Source organism: Erpetoichthys calabaricus, chromosome 12, assembly GCF_900747795.2.
Source record: "Erpetoichthys calabaricus chromosome 12, fErpCal1.3, whole genome shotgun sequence".
NCBI classification, from domain to species: domain Eukaryota; kingdom Metazoa; phylum Chordata; class Cladistia; order Polypteriformes; family Polypteridae; genus Erpetoichthys; species Erpetoichthys calabaricus.
In genome coordinates, this window is record NC_041405.2 from 17991573 (window position 1) to 18016347 (window position 24775).

The 24775-nt window shown below is 41.1% G+C and overlaps 2 protein-coding genes across 2 annotated transcripts; both read left to right on the forward strand.

The window, feature by feature from the left end:
• On the forward strand, positions 1–6785 carry LOC114662959 (zinc finger protein 70-like). Its single transcript, XM_028816705.2, has 2 exons — positions 1–1212; positions 4489–6785. The coding sequence occupies exons 1-2, from the start codon at positions 546–548 to the stop codon at positions 5910–5912; spliced, it is 2091 nt and encodes a 696-aa protein (XP_028672538.1). The 5' UTR covers positions 1–545; the 3' UTR covers positions 5913–6785.
• Positions 6786–10396: 3611 nt separating this feature from the next.
• LOC114662980 (E3 ubiquitin/ISG15 ligase TRIM25-like) lies at positions 10397–24775 on the forward strand. The gene is made up of 7 exons (XM_028816731.2): positions 10397–10746; positions 13250–13875; positions 17277–17372; positions 20012–20245; positions 20339–20498; positions 20591–20656; positions 24021–24775. The coding sequence occupies exons 2-7, from the start codon at positions 13297–13299 to the stop codon at positions 24536–24538; spliced, it is 1653 nt and encodes a 550-aa protein (XP_028672564.1). The 5' UTR covers positions 10397–10746; positions 13250–13296; the 3' UTR covers positions 24539–24775.

Below are 24775 nucleotides of genomic sequence, written 5' to 3' on the forward strand. Positions count from 1 at the left end.
GCCCACTCCAGACAATCACTTAGCCAGGGTACACCCAGCATCCCATGCAATATCATGTTGAGGTCCCATTCCATCTCAGCCCACACACTCTCTCAGGTATACTGTTATTTATTGCATTTTTGGTACTTACCATTCACCGGCTAGTATAGCAGAGGCCCCCTTACCATTTTTGTCTTGAGCAGGGGCCGTCAAACAGTTCAAGACTACCAGTTTCTGAAGTTAAAATAATGATCTTCAGACACAGCTGTGCTTAGCATTAGGTATTGACAGCAGTGAGACTTCGAAATCGTCAATCAAAATTCTTCCCGCCCCCGAAGAATAATAACAAAGGTGATTCGTTAAATTATTATGATTGGTAGCCAAGAGATGTAGCTCATTGGCTGTTAGAGAATTTACCGAGTTTAACTCCTCCTACAGGCTCGTGTCTCTGAGGCGCTGCAGATTACCACTTTAGTACATTAGACGTAACCATCTGGCACCAAAATTAAATGAACGCTCCACAAAGAAACGCAATAAGACGTTGCTGCGTGTAAATATTCGCTAATATGGACGAGGAAGGCACCTGTCACTCACTGAAACAGTACTTCATTTCCAGCATCGAGAAGACTGCAAAAGCGACCTCTCGGAATGTCTTGCTTAAACTAGCAGAGTTAAACAAAGGGGTGCTTCCGCCTTATGACAATAAAAAGGGCAAACAGGAAAGTAAACTTTTGAATTCTGGTGGTCTTTATGAGGGATACTTGCCTCAGATCATTGAACAGGAGGTTAAAGCGGCAGCAGCGGACATCATGTTATATGAATTGGAAACATTTGTAAATAATCAGCGGAAAGATTTTCAGTCCACAATATCTGCATTTGAAAAAGAAATAGAAAGCTTGAAGCATCAACTGGAAACATCCCGAAGGGATCTAGCATTGGCGCAGAAGCTTGCGAGCTCTAAAGAGAAGATCCACAGAACACAGCCGGCGAGCGACAGAGATGCATTGTTTAATGTTAGTGGAGAAGCCGCTTGTCCCGGATCTGAGGCCGGCGAGTCTTCGCAGCACTTGATAACGAGCTCGTCATTCAGCTTCAGCAGAGAAAGACTTGAGTGCAAACCTGGGCCCGATCAGCTGGAGTGCACTGGAATAAGCAAATCAGATCACCCAACTACCCAGGACGACCATGGAGAGACAAACACTTACGTAAAAAAACAGACGCGAGGGGATCAAGGTATGTTTACAGCTGGCACAGAGGGGGCAGTGTCTAAACGAGAAGAAACCAATATGTAATGTGGCTCGTGATTTGATTAGTTTACCCAGCGTCATAGAAATGTGGACCTTTCATAAATTAGTAGCGTGAAGTTGCGTTTAGATGCGTGATTAATACTGCCTCAGATAAGATGGATGCATATAGTACGGTGTCCATTTTAGGACATCCAGTGGAATTCAATATTGTGCTGCACTGCACCGCTAATCGGGCGGCAGCATCATTGCTCCGTACAATTAGCAATATATATGTAGAAAGTAAAACGAAAGTCAAATGCAAGAAAAAACATTATGTAACTTTTTTGGTACTTGAATGCTAGTGTGGCGCTGAGGTGTCGCCCCTTGCAAGACTAATTTGGGATCCTGAGGTGGTTCGTCGTGTGGTCGGTGCAGCAGCGCGCTCTATCAGTGCAACCTAAACGTTACCATAACGGTATTCGTGAAAGGAGAAAAACACGAGAGAGAACTGCCAATACAAAATCGCGACCAGTAATGTTAACCTTTTTTTTCCCGAGTAAATATGTTCACCTGTTATAACAAAATAAGATTGGTTGGGTGCACAACAAAATTACCAATTACCAAAATGATCAACACTTTAAGTGTATATATAGGGATCACTCTTTTAAGTATCTATCTATCTATCTATCTATCTATCTATCTATCTATCTATCTATCTATCTATCTATCTATCAGTGGGTTTTCCTCCCTAAAAAAGAAAAAATCAAACCACAAATTGACTTCGGAAGAGAGAGTGTGCCAACATTTAAATCAATTATTTTGTAAAATGTCGTAACACAGAGAAAAAAACACCCACAATGTTTCATGAAGAATTTTTGATTACTTTATGTATTGATTTAATATTTCCCCATTTATTTATTTCAGTTGCATAAAATAAGCAATAAAATAAAGGCTCCTTTTCACCCGTTAACGGTGAGTGGGTGGGCTCTAGGGAGTACTGCGTTTTGATTGGTGAACTGTCAGTGAAGCCGACGTGTGCAGTTCTCATCAGAGCAGAGCTCTCGAAGTGTGCGGCTCGACTCTGTTGGATGGACGAATGCAAGAAAAAGTTGACCTGAATTACTGGGCTAAGCGGCGTCTTTAATTCAAGACGTAGTGAATTCATTGTTGGCAATCTGCATGTGAAGTTTCCACTGTAAGTAAGGCTCTAGATTAGCTAAAGATTTTTGTACCCTCTACCAAGCACAATGCTCACTCAATTTTGACAGGTGAAAATGACAGTTTTCATTTTGTTGGGTAGTTCATGTTGCCTACAGTGTCACTGAAAAAAATAAAATAAGAAGTTATTAAAGAAATAGATGAAGAAATGAGCATGCTTCATGAAACATTTATATATTCTTACATATAGTCCTCTCCAGAAATATCGGCACCTTTCATGAAAAATTGCAAAAAAAAAATATATAAAAGAGACTACATATGCAATGAGGGATATTTTGTACTTAAACAACTGGGTAAGCCTCATGCTTTTATGCTCAAACGGACTTTTGGAATAAAAATTAATTTTCCTTTAGTAACACAAATTTTCATAATCAGGCACATTTTGAAAGTATTGGCACCCTAAATGTCAGTAGTTGGTGTTTTACCAGAAACAGGGTGTAAGGCAGAAACAAATCCTGGACGGGGCACCAGTCCATCACAGGGTGAACACACATATACGTACATGAACTTGGATCAATTTGTCATCACCAGTCCAGCTAATCTGCTTGTTTTTGAACTGTGGGAGAAATCCAGTGCACCTGGAGGATACCCACATGGAGAACATGCAAACTTCACGCTAGAAGGACCCGAGACGTGATTCCCAGCCTCCTTGTTGCGAGACAGCAGCATCAATCCAAGACACTGCCCCAAATGTCATTTCCTATTGTAAAATTGAACTCTTGTTCCTTCAGCGTTACGCTTCAAGATACAAGAGTTCAAATGAAAGATTAAAAAGAAAATCATTACCTTAAAAAAATAAGGTGCATTTTTATGAATGAGTCTTTTAATGTTTCTGGTGAATTAATTTAATGTCTCATTCATGTGTCTGGTGACTCTTCTTATGCAGTCAGTTGATAGATTAGGAGAGCATGGGGGGCAGTAATGAGGTCGCTGGAAAGGGGTGTGTGGCGCTCCTGATATCTATGAAAGAGGACGAAGGTCCAAGTCTTTAAAGTCCTGGTGCTTCCTACTTTGCTATATGGTTGTGAGACATGAACGCTATCCAGTGACCTGAGATGAAGACTGGACTCCTTCAGTACTGTGTCTCATCGGAGAATCCTTGGGTGCTGCTGGTTTGACTTTGTGTTGCTCATGGTGTCCCGAATGAGGCACATTACCTGCATTGTGAGGGAGCATCACTTACAGCCATGTGGCACGATTCCCCCGAGGGTGATCAGCTCACTGGATCTTCATTGTTGGGGATCTTCATTGTGGCTGGACCAGGCCAAGGGGACATCCACATAACACCTGGCTGCGTCAGATAGAGGGTCATTTCCGGAGGGTGGGACTGGACCGTGTGTCTTCCTGGGGGGTTGTCAAAAAGATCCCAAGCTATTTCTTCGTGTGGTAAGTGCAGAGATGTGCTGCACCAGTACATACTCCCCAATCTCACGCATGCTCCCCAACCTGACCTGACCTGTCTTTTAATTCAAATTTGTTTTCTGGTGTAATTTCTGGTTTGTGAAGTCAGAGCCCAACTTTAAAACTGATTTCATGAAAGTGATTAGTTGCCCTGGAACAGCAACTTCTAAGTTTTTACAGATAAAACAGAAACCCCAAAATATCTGATCACCTCTCCCCATAACCCTTCACTCAAACCAGTTTATATCTAACATTTTTGACATGGACTTTATTTTTGAAGAAATTGCCTTTGTCTTTGAATTGTAATCGGAGCACTAATGAACTGCCGTTTGATTCATTTTAAAGTGAGATTAAATTTATGAGGGACATTCAAAAAGTTTCTGCACTTTTTTATTAAACTCTATTTATTAAGAATTTCAAAAACAAATGACATCACTTTTCTACATAGTTACCTTCATTTGCAATGCAATTTTCCCAGCATCGTACCAACTTTGTAATGCCCAATTACTACTCCTCCTGCCTTCACCGTTTCCAACGAAAATATAAAAGTGCGTTAAGTTTTTGAATGTCCCTCATATATTATGACCTTGAAATATTATGTGTCAATTTATAATGTAGACATCTAATGTATGGTTAAAAGCCCTTTCTGTTGCTTTTCATGTAGGGCCTCCAAAAGCTGCTTTCCAAGCCTCAGAAGAAATGGCTGATCTTGGCCTGTGCCTCCTGGAGGTCAGCAGTATGACAGAGCAAGGATCTGTAAAAAGTGAGGATAACCCCGAGCGGATTTCTAGGTACATTAAACAAGAAGACCCTGAAGCAGAGTTGACTTTGTTTTCTGGAGGTGCTATAAAACATGAATCTGTCATTGTTAAGGAGGAGGAGGAGGTGATGGTCCATATTAAAGAAGAAGAGTCTGAGGTGGAACTTTCTCCCATTGTTAAGACAGAAATGCTGGATGTTGAGTGCACAGCTGAAGATACGATGAGCGTTTGTAAAGGTAAGGAAATGGATCTGGCAGACATACAAGGTGGTTTGTCCTCATCCCATCAGGAGTGCGAGCCTGAAGGTGAAAGTGCCAAAAAACCCTACCAATGTATGGAATGCAGAAAGACTTTCAGCCGGGCGACACATCTCAAAAAGCACCAGACGATCCATACAGGAGAAAAGCCATACCACTGTACTGAGTGCGGAAAGGCATTTAGTCTGGCTGCATATCTTAAACAACACAAGCGAATTCACACGGGAGAAAAACCATACGAGTGCAAAGTGTGCGGAAAGACCTTCAGCCATAAAATAAGTTTTAAATATCATGAGAAAATTCACACGGGGGAAAAAACCTGCGAGTGTAATGAATGTGGGAAGACTTTCATTTGGGCCACAGACCTCAGACGGCACCTGCTCATCCATACGGAGGATAAGCCATACCAGTGTAAGGAATGCGGGAAGACTTTTAGTAATAATGTAAGACTGAAATGCCACCAGAGGATTCACACCGGAGAAAAACCGTACCAGTGTGTCGAGTGCGGAAAGACGTTCAATCATAACATCAGCCTTATTCGTCACCACAGAGTCCACTCAGGGGAGCAACCTTATGAATGCACCGAATGTGGAAAGACGTTTCTCCATAAAGTAAGCCTCAAGCAACACCAAAGATTTCACACTGGAGAAAAACTCTACCCCTGTCCCGAGTGCAGTAGGATTTTCAGCCAGAATGTCAGGCTTAAACAGCATTTGAGGACTCACACGGGAGAACGGCCTTACCAGTGCACGGAATGCGGAAAGTCCTTCACGCAGAGCGTAAGCCTTAAGCAGCATCTGAGAATTCACACCGGAGAAAAACCGTACCAGTGTCTGGAATGTGGCAAGTCTTTCAGCCATGCTTCAAACCTTAAACAACACCAGACGATTCACACCCGACAGAAACCCTTCCAGTGTATAGAGTGCGGAAAGACTTTCACCCAAAACGTAAGCCTTAGGCAACATCAGAGAATACACACCAAGGAAAAACCGTTCCAGTGTACTGAGTGTGGGATAACGTTCAGCTGGACCTCAAGTCTTAAACAACACCAGAAAATTCACAAAAGATAAAACTCAAAAAGAGAGAAGGAGACGTACTGCCACTACAGTGTATATACCATATAGGATCAGGAGTTTTCATTTTAGTTTAATAAGCCACTTAAGGGTTCTTTTACATAAATATATTTTCAGAAAAGGAGGAACTACCATCCATTATCAGCACTCACTTTGTCTGCTTCAAGATCAAATGGAGCTCAAGCAATGGCTGCTGGGCAGGAATCACCTTTGCACAGGACACCAGGCTAATGCCAAGGATACTCAGCTGCAACGGGCGAATTTAGCGATGCAAACCAGGATGACTTTGGACTGTACAGTAGGAGAAAGCCGACGTGACCAGCAAAAAATCCATGAAAGCTCACAGAGAACATACAAACTCTGTATAAGACGCCAACTAAACTGAGGAAAACGATAGAACGTATTTTTACAATATCAAATACGAATTTGCAGCCTGGACTGGTAAAACAATTACTGGTACTTTAGATTGGTTGCAAGTTCTTCTTTCTCATTTTTCTTTAAATGAACAATCTGCTAAATTGAAAAAACTTTTAACTATTCAACTGTTCCAGTCTCCATATGAAGTACACTGTAGCTGTGGGGCTTTTAAGAAACTGAGATTTGCCCTTGAAACTGTCTGCAAAAATGTAATATTTTATTTATGCTAGATAGATCAATCAGACACAGTTTAGTACAAATTTAAAAGCGTAAATTAGGCCTGGTTTGTCCGAGCGTGTAGTGTGGAAAGTTAATTAGCCATGAGGCATTTCCTTAACAGATGTACAACAGAGATTTGATTATTGAGGTTTAATACCTACCACATTTGATTAATTAATGCCATATACTATTTGGAGAAGCAAAGTAAAGAACTGGGCGGAGTGGTGGCTCTGAGGCTAGAGATCTGCACTGGCAATCGGAAGGTTGCCGGTTCGAATCCCGTCAATGCCATTAGGGACTCTGCTCTGTTGGGCCCTTAAGCAAGGCCCTTAACCTGCAATTGCTGAGCACTTTGAGTAGTGAGAAAAGCGCTATATAAATGCAAAAAATTATTATTATTATTAACTGCAAATTCAAATTAACCGAATTTGTATCATGAAGGGTGAACCAATTTTGGGTTAAAGGATTAGGATTTATGCAGAAGAATTGAGGCTGAATAAACAGCAGGGTTGGGCGATAAGATGACATTATTAAAATAATAAAATGTCATCATAGGCAGTAACCCATATTTAATGTGGATAGAATGTAAAAGGATTTTCAACAAAGTTGCACGAGTCATAAATGACATTTGGGAATTTATACAAGAGGTAACAGTGTTGTAAATATGGAGGGACTGACTCCTAATGTGTAAATCTGTTAAATCATCAGAAAAAGTACACTCCAGTAAAAGAAAAAAACATGTTCGACCATTGTGTAATAATTTTCAGTAATTAATAACATTATTATGATTATTAATTGATTAACAATAATTATTATTAATTAATAATAATACAAGGTACACCCCATAAGTAATTCATAACTTATTAAAGACGTGCTATGTGGTGAGAGTAGGCCTCAGAAAGTGAGTGTGAGAGGAGCCTCCTCGATATTCTCCCAAAGTCATGTATGGTATGACTGGAATGGGCTAACACAGCGGTTCCCAAACTCAGTCCTGGAGACCCTCTGCGGCTGCAGGTTTTTATTCCAAACAGTTTCATAATCAGTGAGTCATCTTCCCTCAAATTGATCTCATTTCATTATCTGCTCTTCCCTTATTTTACGGTCAGAAAAACACAGCAGTTTGATTTGTACATTTGTAAGACATTTAGAAGTATTTGTATTTTTGCTATGTCTTCAAATGGTTGGCTGTCATTTGTTGTTTTCCCATTAATTTGCCTTTTATTGTGTGTAATCTGCACCCGTATCCCAATAACAGTTAACGACGAGCAGAGCAGACATGGCACCGAAAGCTGAAAGGCTGCCGCTCAGTGCAGGATTTACGTATAAGCTACACAAGCTATAGCTTAGGGCCCCCGCCTTCTTGGGGGCCCCCCAAACAAATTGTCTGAGTGAGCAATTGTCATATATACTTAAATATACTACAGCATTATTTGTCCCAATAAGGCCCGGCCTTAGGCATAGGCGAAGTAGGCGACCGCCTAGGGCCCCGGCGTCTGGGAGGCCCCGGATCAACTCCTTGGTCTAATTTTCACGCATTTCACAGAGCTTCCAAGGGGGGCTCCTGGACCCCCCTTTCGCCTAGGGCCCCATAATACCAAAGACCGGGCCTGCTGCCGCAAATTTAGCATCACACCCATTAATGTGCTTATTAGTAAATAATTAATTGAATTGCTAGAACAGCTGATAGAGCAGATTACAAATCACAATCATGAAAATCTTAAAATCAAGAAAGAAAAAAAATTGGACATGAGCGTCAGGCTTTGCACCCTAGGAACCAACTTACCCGAAATATTTTTTTTTAACATTTCAGTAATTATTTACTGCTCTAATGCTGATCTTTTTGATCATAAAATAGGTCATTATAATAGCAATTGATGAGAAGAATTCATAATTAATTGCAGAATTACGGTATTTGCGGGTTCCTCTAGTGTGCCTCTTTCTCTTGCACGATTTGGTTCAAAAACTAATCAGCTCATCGTCCTCTGATAACAGGCTTAAGTTTTGAGTTTGGTATTTTTCCATCCAGCTGTTTTAGCTCAAGACCGTCCTCATGAAACTGTGACACCCAGACACACAACCACGCACAGACAGATACACACCCATCATAGGGGACTCTAAAACATCCAAGATCCGTTGAAAATCGGGGATCGGAATCTTTGATGTATCTAAAGTTTTTTCTCCTCCCCCATAGAAAATATGTTATGGTAGGGGTGGGGGGGATGGCTGCAAAGCAAAAAAAAAAACACTAAATTATCCCCAAAACATAGAAAAATGATTAATTAGGCTTGGAGTCCAATTACAAGCCTAGATTAGTTGGAACAAAAACCTGCATCCACAGGGGGTCCCCAGAATTGAGTTTGAGAACCACTGGATTAACACAAACTCCACCTACATAAAGGCAGTGGCTAAGAGAAGACTAAAACTAGTAACTTAAAAATCTGTTTTAGCTTGTGACGCTCCACTCAAAGTGGATTTGTATTATTGGAGAGGAGAGGAGAGGAGAGGAGAAGCCTTATGATATTCTTGAATACTGAAACTCCACAATAAATAAACTTTCTTTACATAATGCTTGTTCCATGGGTACTATACTGCTCCTTAATGATATAATAAATTATTTATGTAGTATTTTACATTTTCTGAATATATGGATGCAAATGTGGATTTGGCAAGTTGGAAATGTGTGTCATGAGTACCCACTACTATCTGCTACCACTTGCATTAAGACTTGCTTACAAGTAACAAATGATTTAAAGTTCTCTGCAGACTGTCCAGTCAGGCCTTCCTGCATTTGTGGTGATTGTGAAAAATTAATCTTGTCAGCTTTCTTCTTTCTTTCTGATACAGCATAGCTCTCTTTAAATTTATATGTGTATATACATATATATATGTGTAATAGTTATATATATGTGTGTGTGTGTGTGTGTGTGAGTTTAAGTGTAAATTATATATATATATATATATATTATATATATATATATATATATATATATATATATATATATATATATATATATATATATATATATATAATATAAAATATGTGCATATCTTATGCCCAGACTCCTCACTCCGCACTCTCGAGCGCCCTGATCAGAGCCTCCATTGACTCCGCGAAGATCACAGCATCATCAGCAAAGTCAAGATCCGTGAATCTTTCTTCACCAACAGATGTTCCATACCTGCTGGACCCCACAAATTTGCCCAACACACAATCTATACAAGCATTGAACAGAGTAGGAGCAGAACACACCCCTGACGAACCCCAAAATCAACTGGGAAAAACGCAGAGGTCCGGCCTCCACTCTGCACAGCACTCACAGTACCAGTGTACAGGCCGGCCATGATACCCAGCCACTTTGAGGGGATCCCGTGAAGTGTCAGGATGTCCCACGGGGCAGCTCGATCAACTGAGTCAAACGCTTTACGAAAATCAACAAAGGCTGTAAATGAATTAAATATTCATTCTACTTTAATGACAAAATAAACTACGAGAATAAAGTGGAAATGTCGACTTTACTCTCGATATAAATGGCGAGAATAACGTGGAAATGTCGAGAATAAAGTCAACATGTCGACTTTAATCTCGACATTTAGTTTTTTTTTTCTTTTCTTCACTGTGTCCGTATTTTTGTTTTCACCGTGGCCCTAATACGCTTCCGGATTAATGTCATCACACTGGAGACACAAACCTTCCTGCTCTCTCACTCACGTCAACCCATTTCAGTCGGAGTCCGACATCTGCTACTACACACCCCCGTCTACTAGATGGCGCTAAACTCACTTTTTCGACGTGTATATTAACCCATCAGCTGGGAGGTTTTCTATAATTGAAGTTCGTCCGCGCTTTCTGATGTTCGTTAGAAATATCAAGCAGCCTTGTAGTCAGCCGTCTTGATAGCGATGGCAAGCCTGTCCCTGCCAGACTGCATGAAGCCGATTCCAGTTAGCGCAGCAGATTGCCAGTAAGATTCGATCCGAAGGAAACGCTTCCCAGAGTCTTCATGAAACGACTCGCAGTTATAATGGTCGGTCAACTGTGCGTATCTCCTCCTGCATGTTGGGATAAAGCGCCTTATTAAAACGAACCTAAGAAGCTTTTTGCACCAAAAAGAAAGGCAAGAAGGATCGTCGGATCAACTCTGTGTACAATGAGGCAGAAAACCTGCGGCAGTTTCTTGTAGCTGCAATGTGTTCCGTGAGTAGCAACATTAGAGAAATTTTAAAGTGCTTATGTCTGTATGGATATATAAAGTATATGTAAACCTGCCATCAGCGATTATTTTATAATAAGTTAAATAGTTTCCATTGCGCATGTTTTCATATATTATCCAGCCGTAGTTCAGTTGTACATCTTGGTTTTTCCGTTTAATCCCACTTGTCTGTTTTGTAGTCGCAAGTTAACGTAACACGCGTATGTCAGGGTTGAAGGAAAAACCGAAAAAAATCTAAAACATACATAGAGATGGCATGCAAAGTGCACACAGAGCGTAACGTGACTGGTAATATATATATATATATATATATATATATATATATATATATATATATATATATATATATATATATATATATATATATACATTTTATTTTTTTTTTGAATATCACTATTAGAGCATAACTAACTCTCAGGAGTAGACAGAAGACACAAATTTGACACGGACGTCACCGCTGTTAGGTACCGAGTTGGAATCCAACCACTAGGTGGCAGCCAAACCCAAATCTTAATTGAGGCTTTTGTATTTCTGTGGGTGGACACTGTCTGTCCATCCATCTCCCTTACCCACTCATCCAAGGCATTGTTGGGGGGGGGGGGGGGGGGGAGCCGGAGCATATCCCAGCATTCATAGTGCTCAAAGCAGGAATACCCCTAAGTGGGAAACGAGTCCATCACACAACAACACACACCGACCACTTTAACAATACCAGGTAATCTATGGCTGTGGAGTTGATACACAAAACCTTAGTTTCTGACTCCTCTATTCGTACATAGACTAATATACTTACTATGTTAATTAAAAGCACACAAAATACAGGATGCAAGGCATTTCGTCACTGCCAAGTACAACTTCTGACACTTTCGCATGAAAACACTGCAGGTGTCTTTTAAATTTGATGTTCCTGAAGATCTCGTTCTTTTCGGAGCCAGTGAAACTACTGATTTTTACATCATATTTTCACCATCATCTCCTACAACTCACTGGCACAGGTAATATTCTCTGTCTGTTGTAATTGTAATGTGACCAAAAACTACTGACTTTGTTCAAATTGTTTTTGATTTTGTGTATGGGGTTGCCAGGGGTGAAGCACAGAACTCTGGGCCCTATACATAAGTGGTCTCTGTGGACCCCTTCCTCTTGAAAACCAACGTTTCATTCCAGGCCTCAAGGGCCCCCCAAACTCTCGTGGGGCCGGGGTAATCATTACGATTTATACCCCCCACTACAACACCCATGATGGGGTTTACACTATCATAAATATATATTCTGAAATATACAAATCAGTCTTCACTGTAAATTAAAATATATCCTGAAAAGAGAAAAAATAGCTTAATCCAATAAGTATATGTGAAATTAAAAATGTTGACACATTACAACTGCGGTGGGTTGGCACCCTGCCCGGGATTGGTTCCTGCCTTGTGCCCTGTGTTGGCTGGGATTGGCTCCAGCAGACCCCCGTGACCCTGTGTTCGGATTCAGCGGGTTGGAAAATGGATGGATGGATGGATGGACACATTACAATTTACATTTACTCAAAGTGTCAGAATTGGTACTTTTTGTCTGACTCTAGTAACCAAATAACTGCGTCCGACTCCATAGTCCTGCGTCTTTTCTGCATGTCTTTGTGCCGTCTGAGGAAACCGAAGCACGCAGCGAAAATCCACGCAGGTGCGGAAATTCATGCAGGGGGCACCCAAGATGAAAACCCTGGTCTCCTCATTGCAAGGCAACCCACCACTCATATACTGTATATTTATTAGCATATAACACTTGTACACTGTGTAAAATTTAAAGTTGGCTGTTTTACTGGTAAACATTCCCGAATTGCAGTAACTTTTGCGAAACACTGAACTATGTCTTAAAAAGATCTTTGAGGGCTGAATTTTTTTTCCAAAAAAGCACACAAAGCAATGGCTTCACACATAAGTTAACATAAAACGTCTGTTACTATGTGCTGTGGCTTCTGTTGGCAGGTTGCTACAGTGTGTCACCACACCCACCATACGATAAACCACTTCAGGACCCCAAATTAGGACCTGAGCACAGCCGTGCAATGGGTGACACCTCAGCACCATATTAGTTTGAATGGAGGTTTGCCTTTACAGTGGCTAAAGTGCCAGTTCTGCCACCAAACCAAGCTGAAGGACCTGCTTGCACGGCTGAATGCAGGTTAACGTCATACCCAGGATGCAGTGATGGCAGGTTAAGGGCCTCACTCAAGGGCTCAACAGGGAGGAATAATCAGTTCTGCACTTTACGGGATTTGAACTGACAATCTTCTGATTGCCGGCACAGATGCTTAACCTCAGAGCCACCACACCGCCCCAAGATAGCCAATGTAAATCTGTCATATAAAAAATAAGGTTTAAAAAAATGGGGGGCTTGATACATGGTATTATTATTTCTGTTCTGTTCCAAAGTCAAGAGGGAAAAACTCTTCATTGTCATATTTTACGTTGTTCATTTTTGTTTTGTTTTCAGGAGCCGTTTCATCCTGCATAACACTGACTGACCCTGTGTGAGACACAATGCCGAAAATTGACATTTCATTATCTGAAGACTGCTTCACCTGCTCTGTGTGCCTGGATCTCCTGGCAGAGCCCGTCACCACTGCATGCGGGCACAGCTTCTGTAAGCCTTGTATTAGTGGATACTGGGACAGCAATGATGTCTGCAAATGTCCTCACTGCAGGCAGTTGTTTGCCCTAAGGCCTGCTCTTCAGAAGAATGTCATTTTGACTGGCATTGTAGAGAAACTGAAGAAAAGGGGACTCATTTCATCTCTTTCAGAAAATTATGCCCGTCCCCACGATGTCCCCTGTGACGTGTGTTCGGCCAGAAAGCTGAGGGCTGTTCAGTCCTGCCTCACCTGCCTGTCTTCCTATTGTGAGATTCATTTTCGGCCTCACAGGGAGTCCGAGGCTTTGAAGAAGCACAAGCTCTTTGAACCAACTGGAAATCTTCAGCAGAGGCTCTGCTCACAGCACCAGCGACTCCTAGAAGTTTTCTGTGCGACAGACCAGGTGTGCATCTGCTATGAGTGCGCGGCCCACGAACACAGAAATCATAACGTCATGACGCTTGAAAATGGGAGAGCAGAGAAACGGGTGAGGTGTTTGTAGCCCAGTGTGATAAGTAAATCTGTATATACTGTGTGTGTGTGTGTGTATATATATATATATATATATATATATATATAAATATGAACGTCCGAGGTTCGATTCCCGAGAGGGAGTGCAATAGAGTGTGTACGCCTGATGAGCCCAGAATTAGGGCGAAACACGTGTCACGTACTCTTTGCATTATTTGACAGTAAACTATTTTTCAACCATTCTATGATCTGCTTCTCACAACTGAGGGCATCGTGGCAGATGTTAGCCGACTTGCTGACCAACCACAAGCGTTACCTGGTAGGTAACCACCCATACAATCAGATTGTGACACAGACTACGAATGCTGTGAATGTAATTACCCCGATCTACATGCTGTCAAATAAATGAACCACACGCCGTGGCGCAACATTAGGGGCTTCGCCTCTAGCGCTGAGGTTCGATTCCTGAGAGGGAGTGCAGTAGAGTGTGTACGCCTGATGAGCCCAGAATTAGGGCGAAACACATGTCGCGTACTCTTTGCATTATTTGACAGTAAACTATTTTTCAACCATATATATATACATATATAATATAATATAAAAAAGTCAATGTGTGTTTGTATGTATGTTCCAGCATCACGTCCGAATGGCTGGAGCGATTTTCATGAAACCTCAATAACCAACCAAGTATTTAGTGCATTAAACACAAGTCCCTCTTTCTGAACCTTAGTAATAACAACACAAAATTTAGTTACCCGTACTGTATGAACAATAACATGAAATTACCAAAAGAAAAAACTATAAAAAGAAAATGAACAATGGTAGAAAAAAATTGCAATCAATATTATCCATCCATCCAGTTTCCAACCTGTTGAATCCGAACACAGGGTCACGGGGGTCTGCTGGAGCCAATCCCAGCCAACACAGGGCACAAGGCAGGAACCAATCCCGGGCAGGGTGCCAACCCACCGCAGGACACACACAAACACACCCACACACCAAGCACACACTAGGGCCAATTTAAAATCGCCAGTCCACCTAACCTGCATGTCTTTGGACTGTGGGAGGAAACCGGAGCGCCCGGAGGAAACCCACGCAGACACGGGGAGAACACGCAAACTCCACACAGGGAGGACCCGGGAAGTGAACCCGGGTCTCCTAACTGCGAGGCAGGAGTGCTACCACTGCGCCACCGTGCCGCCCATGCAATCAATATTACTCCAAGAAAAAAAGAAAAACACTTGAAATAAGCTCCACATCACCATCCCCATCCCCATCTAGCTATTAATACAAGTTAAAACACAGTAATTTATTAAAACTATTTAAATAATTAAAAACTTGGAAAGAAAATGAGTTATAGTATAATGTGAATACCAAAAAGTGACACTTACCTTAAAGATTTTAAATGTCAGTCTCAAAATACACAGAAGGAAATGCGACTCTTCAGGTCATAACCCCAACACTTTGTCAGGCCTTATACCCGTCCGTAAGCAACTGTTTCACAACAGCACACGATGGGCGTCTGCTCTGTCCTTGCTATTTGCAGCCCAATTAGTGTCTTCATGCACCGTAGAAATTGAACACCACCAACTGGCCATTGTTATATGTTCCATGGCTCTGAGCTTCTTCCTTCCCTTTCTAAGCCTGTCCTATGTTCATATCACTTAGGGTAGCAGCACCTTTCCTGTGTAAGTAATTAATTCAAAAACCTTTTACCTGTGAGTTCATAACGTCCATTCTTTACAATGACAATGTGCAGGAAATGCAGCTGTGAGGTAGCTTATTCTGTAACGTAATAACTGTTAGTTCAGTCAATGCTTTTAAGCAGTGCTTACTGAATTTCTTTCCTATTCCATTCATTCCAGATATGTAACTTTTGCGTAGGGTGGGGGGTGATCTTGCGGTCTTGCATGCAGGTTATCATCCAGTTGACACTCGGAATGACCACCAGAGGGCGAACTAGAAGTGACTGCCAGCATTCTTTAGGTTTGAGCACCGCTGCGCCCGCCTGTTGCTTTTGAAATTAAATTGAGTTGGCCGGTTCCGAGCGTCAACTGGATGATAACATACATACAAGACCACAAAACAAGCACATTAGTGAGTCTTCATTGTTTGCTAACTTATTATTATTTTTTTAATTATATATTTCTCAAACAATTAAAAAAACAAAACACTATTTTCCTCCCGGGCAACGCTGGGTATTTCAGCTAGTTAACTATAAGACAGAGTGGCATCAATATGGCAGAAATGTGCCTTATATTCGAATACATCATTCTTTGTTGTTTTTTAAATTGGGATTTCCTTGGTCACCTATATTTTGTATATTTCACTTGTAAAACGTCAGTAGATCGGTTATTCATGTCAGTTCTGTGTGGCATACAGTATTGTCCTGCTGGTAAAATGACTTTTTACTAGGGATGTTCAAAAAGTTTCAGCACTTTTTTTAACTCTATTTATTAAGAGTTTTCGAAAACAAATGACATCACTTTTCTATTTATGTCATCATCGTTTGCGATGCAATTTTCCCAGAGTCGTACCAACTCTTTAATGCCTTGTGCAAAAAATGTTTTTGGTTGAGCCCATAGCTACTGATGCACCACTGCTTTCACATTTGGTTTATGTCTTCATTCCTCGTAGTCATGGCTGTAGCTGGATGTCCGGAGTGATCTGTATCCGTCACACTAGTACGGCCATTTTCGAACATTTTCAATCCACTCATACATGACTCAATGAGAGAGAATTTTATCCCCATTACTGAGCACACATGCGGAGATGAATTTGTGTTCCCAGCACACCATCTACCCACAAAAAGCGTAGGACAGAAGTTCCTCTTCAGTGTAATTTTATAAGTTTTGCAGCCATCTTCACCACAGGGTGACAACTCTTATACTAAACTGCAAGGGTACCCGGCCTGCCAGACAGAACCAGTCACATTACACTCTCAGACACGACTAATCACCGTTTCCAACGAAAATATAAAGTTGCGGAAACTTTTTGATCGTCCCTCGTAATATGAAGGATTCGCAGGTCTTATACTAAATGTGGAATATCAAGAGAAATGTGTCTCAGTTGCGCCACCTCAGTCCACTCAAAAGTGACATTTTGTTAGTCGGTTACATTGCAGAGATGGATGAACAGGTTAATGATGCTTTGTAAGTGTTATGAAGACCCAAAGAAGTGTTTGTTAAGGTTTTGTTCCATAATAGAAAATGAGTAATAGATGCATTCTTGCAGTACCCAAACTGAAGTGTTACCTAAAGAATGATTTGTTTCTGTATATCGGGACACTCCAGTATAGATATAGCAGCTTAGGCAACAGTGAGTCACATGGTGCATTTAAATGGATTACCAAAATATGACAAAATTCAGTCATGCTGGTTCAACTCTTTTATTTTGCCCAATTTTCTCTGCACACAGAGTCAGTTAGAGAAAACAAAGAAGGCAGTGAAGAAGAGCATTCTGGGCAAACAGGAACAACTGGAGGAGATGCGTCAAGCAGTGCAGAAAATTCAGGTGAGTTTTAACAAGCAAGTTCTTTGTTAGTGTGGAATACAGAAGTTACAAGTCTCATATTTACTGGCAGATATTTTCTATCTATCTTGTACCGCTTGGGAATTGAATGCCCTTTAACGCACGTTACTAAAGCTTCTTCCTTCTTTGCTCTTTCTATGATTTTTTTCCCTAAATCGCTGAATCAGTGCCTCTGCTAGGTTATTTTGCACCATAGGCCAAGCTTATTAATGCACCAACCGACTGCTTGGTAGCTCACCTGTGTGGCCTGGTCCCTCCCGTCTCTTATGATCTACACTCTAGGTAAAAGTCTAATTCATCTTAATGATGGCACCAGCTTTGCACTGAATACTTTTGTCCTGCTAAAAGTGTAATTATTGATCGCAGAGGCTACACGTTTTCATTCTAGTCACTGTCTTAGTTATTCACCAATGACTTCTACTGATGAAATGTACTGTTTGTGCCATTATTGCTTTTTTAGGATTCAGATGCCTTTTTAATGTTTTGTTTTTCCTATCCAGCAGCCAAACAGTAATCAGATGCAGTGTCACTCAATAAATGACCAGTCAAGCCAGGGGTCTCAATCAGAATAAACTTTTTGCTGAACCACATCATTTAATCCAGTGTTGTCTTAGTGGTCTCATTTCGCTGCACCAGACATTTCCAAAACTTTTTTTTTTTCTGAAGGTACTATCAAAATATTAGTGGACCATAATCATTCTGGTATTGTATGATGAACACTGGTGAGAATGGGATCAGGTTAGCTGTTAGGCTGTCATTGTTTGACTTCTGGTTAAGGAAAATGAAACGGTTACGTGTTTTGAATGTAAAAATGTCAGTCAGTTAAAATTAAGGTGAAAGAAGTTGATTAATTTAGCTTCCGGAATTGCTTAATAATTAGGAAAATCCTTCAGCCACCATAAGTATCCAGGATCTGAGTTTGACAACCCTGGTAAATAAAACAAAATAACATATAACAAAGTAAATGCTGAAAATATCATCCAGTATTTACATTTAAATTTAATGATACATGCGCATATCACATGCCTTTTGTCTTAAGTGAAGTTCTCCTGTCCATCCTTTTTACTGAGATCTGTTTATTTCTGTTTGAGGGTTGCGACCTGTAGGGGAGCATTGCAGTACTCCAAAACCCAGACACAACCACATTGACACAAGTCCCGGGTTCAAATATAAGGTTTATTGAAATAAATGACCTTAACAAAGGCGTCTTTGCAATAATAATCCCAATGTAAGTAATATCGCCATTTTCTTCTTTCTCTGTTTTTCCTCCACTCCTCCAAGGTGATCTTTGTCCATCCTCCACACTCAATTCCAACTCACCTGAAAGAACTAGAGTGGCTTCATTTATCTGAGACCTGTGAGTATTTTTGGTGCCAAGGCAGTCCAAAAAAGTAAGGTTTATATATTCCTGCAGTACCCATGGAACCCAACTCCATGGAACTATAATTTCGCACATTCCCTGCTGGTGTCTGAATGGGTACTGAAGCCCAGAGATCCTGCCCTCTAGCGTTTTGGGGAAAGCAAGTGGTCAAAGCAGATTCCCTTCCTTTGTCTCTCCATTATACTGGCTTCCCGGCCTGGTATGTTTCTTTGGCCCATCCATCTGGTACGCCAGCAGACTTGCTTCCACACGAGCATCTCTTGTCAGTCTCCTGGTCAAAGTAGGGCGTTCCCCACCTTTCTTCTTCTTAATCTAATCGGTTAGCCTCCCAGCCAGGAACAGAAGCCTTGACCCATCCCACACGTGCATAGCGTCCCTCACATGGTAAAAACACTCAGCACTCTTGGGTACCTTGACCTTCAGTGCCCGAGTGTGCAATTTAGACTTCCCAATGTACCCAACATGCAAATCTATCGAGGGTCTGGACTACTCTGAGAAAAGCCCAAATGCATGTGGTGAGAACACTTAAACTTTACACAGACAGTGACCAGCCCTGAATTCAAACTCGGCACTCTGTAGTTATGAAGTTCATTAGCTTCTTAGTGCCATCATAGTTAAGCTTTACTTTGTGGAATGCCATGAACATTTTACGGCAATATAAACTCACCAACAAAGTGGAGAAAATTCAAACTGAAGTTAATGCAGATCCCATCTTCTCTTGACTAACTTATTGGTGACTCCAGAAGTGCACCATACTGCTGCCTACTCTGGCAGAATATGTTGGAGTACTTGGATCAACTCCTTTATTCGGCTCTGAGACCCTGCTCTGGATCCAGGAAGCAGGTCTGTCTACAGGTCTGTAGATCCATTCCATCCCCACAGGGGATGAAGAAGACCTCCTTTCAATCTGGTGACCAGTTTGTGGAGGTTATTTGCTACATCTGCGGTGCTTCAAGCCTTCTGTGAGGATGTGCAAGAGATAAAGGGACAGGGGAACAAATTAAAGTTTACTATTGGTTAAAATGTTTGCCAACTAGTAGCTTTTCACTGTTGTTGGATAAAGCTTGTTTTATACATTGAGAAGACCTTGCTTTCAAATCTATGTATTTTGGATGGGATATTGTGGGGGCAGCACATGGCTTTTCACAAAGTTGTAAATCGTGTTTTTTGACACAACATTCGGATAAGTAGTCATGTCACATCTCATGTATGACTGACCATGACATCTGCTACTAATTAGGTCTCTGCTGAGAGAGAAGTTCAGGAGTGTGAGGAGGCTTTTGGTTCTCTCCTGCAATCCATCAAAACTCTGAGGTCAGAGGTGACAGTGTTGATTCGAGAATACCAGCAGCGAGAAGTGAGGAAGGCCGAAGAGTTAATCGAAAGAATTGAAGTGGAAATTGAGGAGCTGAAGAGGAAAGATGCTTCAATAATAGAGTTTTTAAAGACCGAAGACCAGATCTACTTCCTCCAGGTAGCGAATCTAAAAGAGATCGTCAGATCTGTTTCATGTCCAAGTCTTTCTTTCCTTACTACAGCTTCTGTCTACCTCTGCTTTGTCATGTAGAAATTCCCATCTGTCTGCACCCATCTTGGAGACGAAGACCCGCTCAACATCAACGTCGGTGGTGATTTTCTTTCGGAGGCTTTAAGGAAAAACTTGTGTGATGTGAAGAAGCACCTGAGGGACACCAGCTTATGGGAGGTAGTAAAGATTGCTCAGACAGGTGAGTGGACGATGACCAGTTTAGTGCTGTACTGATGAGATCCATGGCACACTTGTCATTGAATCTCCCATGGTATTTTATTTTGCTCTTAGGTGTCGAAGCTCCAGTGTACAGCCTTCAGAATCCAGCATTCGTGTCTAGACGAGACCTTTTAAAATGTAAGACAACTTCCTTCTTCTAGATATGATTAGAACTTCCAGGCTGCTTTATTTGACAAATTATTTCTTGGCGTGTACTCTTGATTGTTAATGTTTGTTTAAAGAATTTGTGACTAGTACATTCTGGTCTTCAGGTCCAAGGACTTTTTGCAGATCCCCAAGACATGCATGTTACTTTTATGAGTAGCTGAAAATTCACACTTTATAAGAAAGTGGGCACACGGTGACACAGTAGTTAGTGATGCCGAATCCCAGTTCAGTTCCCATGCCAGTTCGCTGTCTCTGTATGGTTTGCATGTTCTCATTGTGTCTGCGTGACATTTTCTGCAGATATTCTGGTTTTCCTCCAGTATCTCCATAAGTGTGTGTTAAGTTAACTAGTGATCCCGGGTCTGTGTACGTCCTGTCCAGGTCTGATGACTGCCCTGCACTTGGATCTCAATCCGGGTGGTTCGCCAAGTGGTGAGTGTGGCTACCCGTTCAGTAGAATTCACAATGAATAGATTAATAAAGTATTTGTGCGCAAGTGCATCCTGATCCTCATCCCAATAAAGAAATATCTCGTATCCATTGCTGTTACAGTCTATTGTAACTTCTGCCTTCATGCTGAATGCTTTGTTCCAGAAAATGGTTGGATATGTTTTCAGGAAACTGATGGATGCTTTATTCTTCTAGGCGTTGCAGTCTTTGGGTTAAGTATGAGTGTCTTTTTATGCCGGTGTCTCTATTTCTTTTTATCTCATGATACTAAGCTCAAAACATTTGTAATGTGCATAGTGAACTATGGAGTAAAGCACACAAATACACTTTCTAGGATTGACATCACAGTGCATACGTTCCTAGAACTGACTTTATTGCAGCTATTTCTCTGGATCACTGAGATTTTGCATGTTACTTTGTACCATTTTCTAATCATGAAGAGTTGTGATGTATTTATTGTTGATTAGGTATGCAAGTCAGAATTTCCACTCTACTCTGTATGTGTAATAATAAACTTAACCTAAAGACAACAAAGTACGTCATTTCACAATTGAATTTTTGGAATGAACCGGTAGTGTGCACTAGCAGGGACTGTCACCTTCATGGTAATCTCCTTCTACAGCTATGTGTGCATTTAGTTAGACAAGTTGAAATGCACCTGAAAATCTACCCTTGAGTTCTTTTGTCAAATTATGCAGGATATCGGAAATGTCTGAAAAATCTTGGTTCTTTCATGGGAGTTTTTATTTGATTTTTATTAATTTTAATTTTATGCCACCCCCTCCCCTCGGCCTATCTCTTCGATTTCGTGCTTATAAATCGATACAGCAAACGAACTGTGATACATAGCACGATGACAGAAGTCACAAAATCAACCATAATGTTCAAGCAGATTATAGAAAAAAACCCAATCTAAATCTGTTAAGTAGTTCTCTTGTGAAAAGTGAACAGACAGACTGAAGTAGGATTTTTTTATATATATATGTATAATAGGGGGGCAATCCCCCAGCGCCTTTGGCATCCAACACCCAATTGCAGTCAGTCTGCCACTCGCATTGTGAAGAGGGAGGCTGAACGCACCCCAAGGAGACGCGGTCGCTCCTCCGAAACCCCCTCTTAAACGGTGATACAATGGGAAACAAATACAGGTTTTTTTTTTACCTCCTCTTTGCTCGATCAGCTGCTGGCTTGCTGCTGTTGTGCCACGTGATCTGCATCTCGCATGTGCTTTGAACATTTAAAAGCCTGTACAGCAGCTGTCCTACTCTTTGTCTTTTATTTCCGGCACCGGGCATGGTTAAATCTCTTGGCACTCTTGGTTAAGTCTCGTCTCGCGGGAAGCGAGTTCTTGATATTTTTTAGTTTAGAATTTAAAAACGGAATAAGAATCTGTAAATCTAACATCACATTAAAGTGCGATAAATTCTGTAAAAGAATGATACCAAACATATATATGTAGGTTTTAAAATAAGCCCGATTTAAAGCATGACAAAAAACGTGACATATAAAATCGTTGCACATAATCGTTGCACTTTTAGGCTTAGGATTTTATATATATATATATATATATATATATATATATATATATATATATAGGATATATACAGATAGATGGGTGGCATCGTGGTGCAGTGGGTAGCACTGCTGCCTCGCAGTTAGGAGACCCAGGTTCACTTCCAGGGTTTTCCCTGCGTGGGTTTCCTCCCACAGTCCAAAGACATGTAGGTTAGGTGCATTGGCAATTCTAAATTGTCCCTACTCTGTGCTGGGTGTGTGGATGTGTGTGTTCTGCAGTGGGCTGGCACCCTGCCTGGGGTTTGTTTCCTGCCATGTGCCCTGTTTTGGCCGGGATTGGCTCCAGATAGATAGATAGATACTTTATTAATCCCAATGGGAAATTCACATACTCCACCAGCAGCATACTGATAAAAAAAAATTCCCCGGATGGAATTGAAGAGTCGCATAGTGTGGGGGAGGAACGATCTCCTCAGTCTGTCAGTGGAGCAGGACAGTGACAGCAGTCTGTCGCTGAAGCTGCTCCTCTGTCTGGAGATGATACTGTTTAGTGGATGCACTGGATTCTCCATGATTGTCAGGAGCCTGCTCTGCGCCCGTCGCTCTGCCATGGATGTCAAACTGTCCAGCTCCGTGCCTACAATAGAGCCTGCCTTCCTCACCAGTTTGTCCAGGCGTGAGGCGTCCTTCTTCTTTATGCTGCCTCCCCAGCACACCACTGCGTAGAAGAGGGCGCTTGCAACAACCATCTGATAGAACATCTGCAGCATCTGCAGACCCCCGTGACCCTGTAGTTAAGATATAGCGGGTTGGATAATGGATGGATGGATATATAGATAGATATATATAGAGAGAGAGAGAATCCTAAAAATGTATAATTGAAGTACATACATATTACATTACATTTCATTGAAAGATATGTATAGTTATTTGTTGGGTAAATTACAATATGTTTCATTTTTGTAAAGATACTGTAGTTATAAGCATTTTTAATAATAAGTAGTATTAATGCATTAAAAATGTTAAACATTTTGGGGCAATTAGCTGTCTTATTAAGAGGATCTTGGAGATAAAATGTGTTTTGGAGATATGAGCTCTGGGGATAGTTCCTTTCTTAAAATGGAGCTTGTGCTCTAAAGTCCATGCAAGATAATTTGATATGAAAACAGATTTGTTTTTTCTTTTTCCTAAATTTTGTTGCACCCTGTAATTCATTTATATGACTCTCAATAAAGGGTCACCAGTTTAGTTTTAGAACACTAGAAACAATCCAGTCGAGAACAGGCCATTAAGCCCAAGAAAAGCTCTCCAGTACTATCCACTTAACTCTTCTAAAATAACATAATTTATTTTTTTCCTCATCTCTTAGACTTCTGTCACCTCACTATGGACCCCAGCACGGCCCACAAGAATCTCAGTCTCTCTGATGGGAATCGAACTGTGATACAGAGACAAGTTGGCCGTTCTACTTTTATACACCTGACTAGTTTTGAGCAGGTGCTCTGTTCAGGCAGCCTTTGCGGTCCTTACTGCTACTGGGAAGTGGAATGGAGAGCGAATGTGGATATTGGCGTCACACACAAAGGAATCAACAGGAAAAAAACAAACGAGGAATGCCGACTTGGACGCAGTGATAGGTCTTGGGGTTTATCTTGTGAAGATGGCCGTTACTCAGCATGGCACAATAATACGAGGACTGATATTCTAGCTCCTTGTTTTAACAGGGTAGGAGTATATCTGGATTATCCTGCACGCTCCCTATCGCTTTATAGCATCACAGATAAAGTGTCTCTTTTACACAGGTTCACGGTCACTCTCAAAGAGCCACTCTGGCCAGGCTTTTGTATCGGACCTGCCTCTGGTGTAACAATTTGTCTTCTAAACTAGTTTGAATATCAAGCAATGTCTTGACGGCATTATCCAGCATAACTTTGTGATTTAGTGAGGTATTAGTGCAATTGAATTGAGGTGAAGATCAGGCCCAAGGTAGGAAGGATGTTAGGGCATAAAATCCATCATTTATTTTCTGAGTAAGAAATGTACATGCTTGTATGTAAACTTTTAGTTTTATTTTTAAATGTATTTTTTATTAATTTTAATATGTAACTATGTTGTTTTTTAATA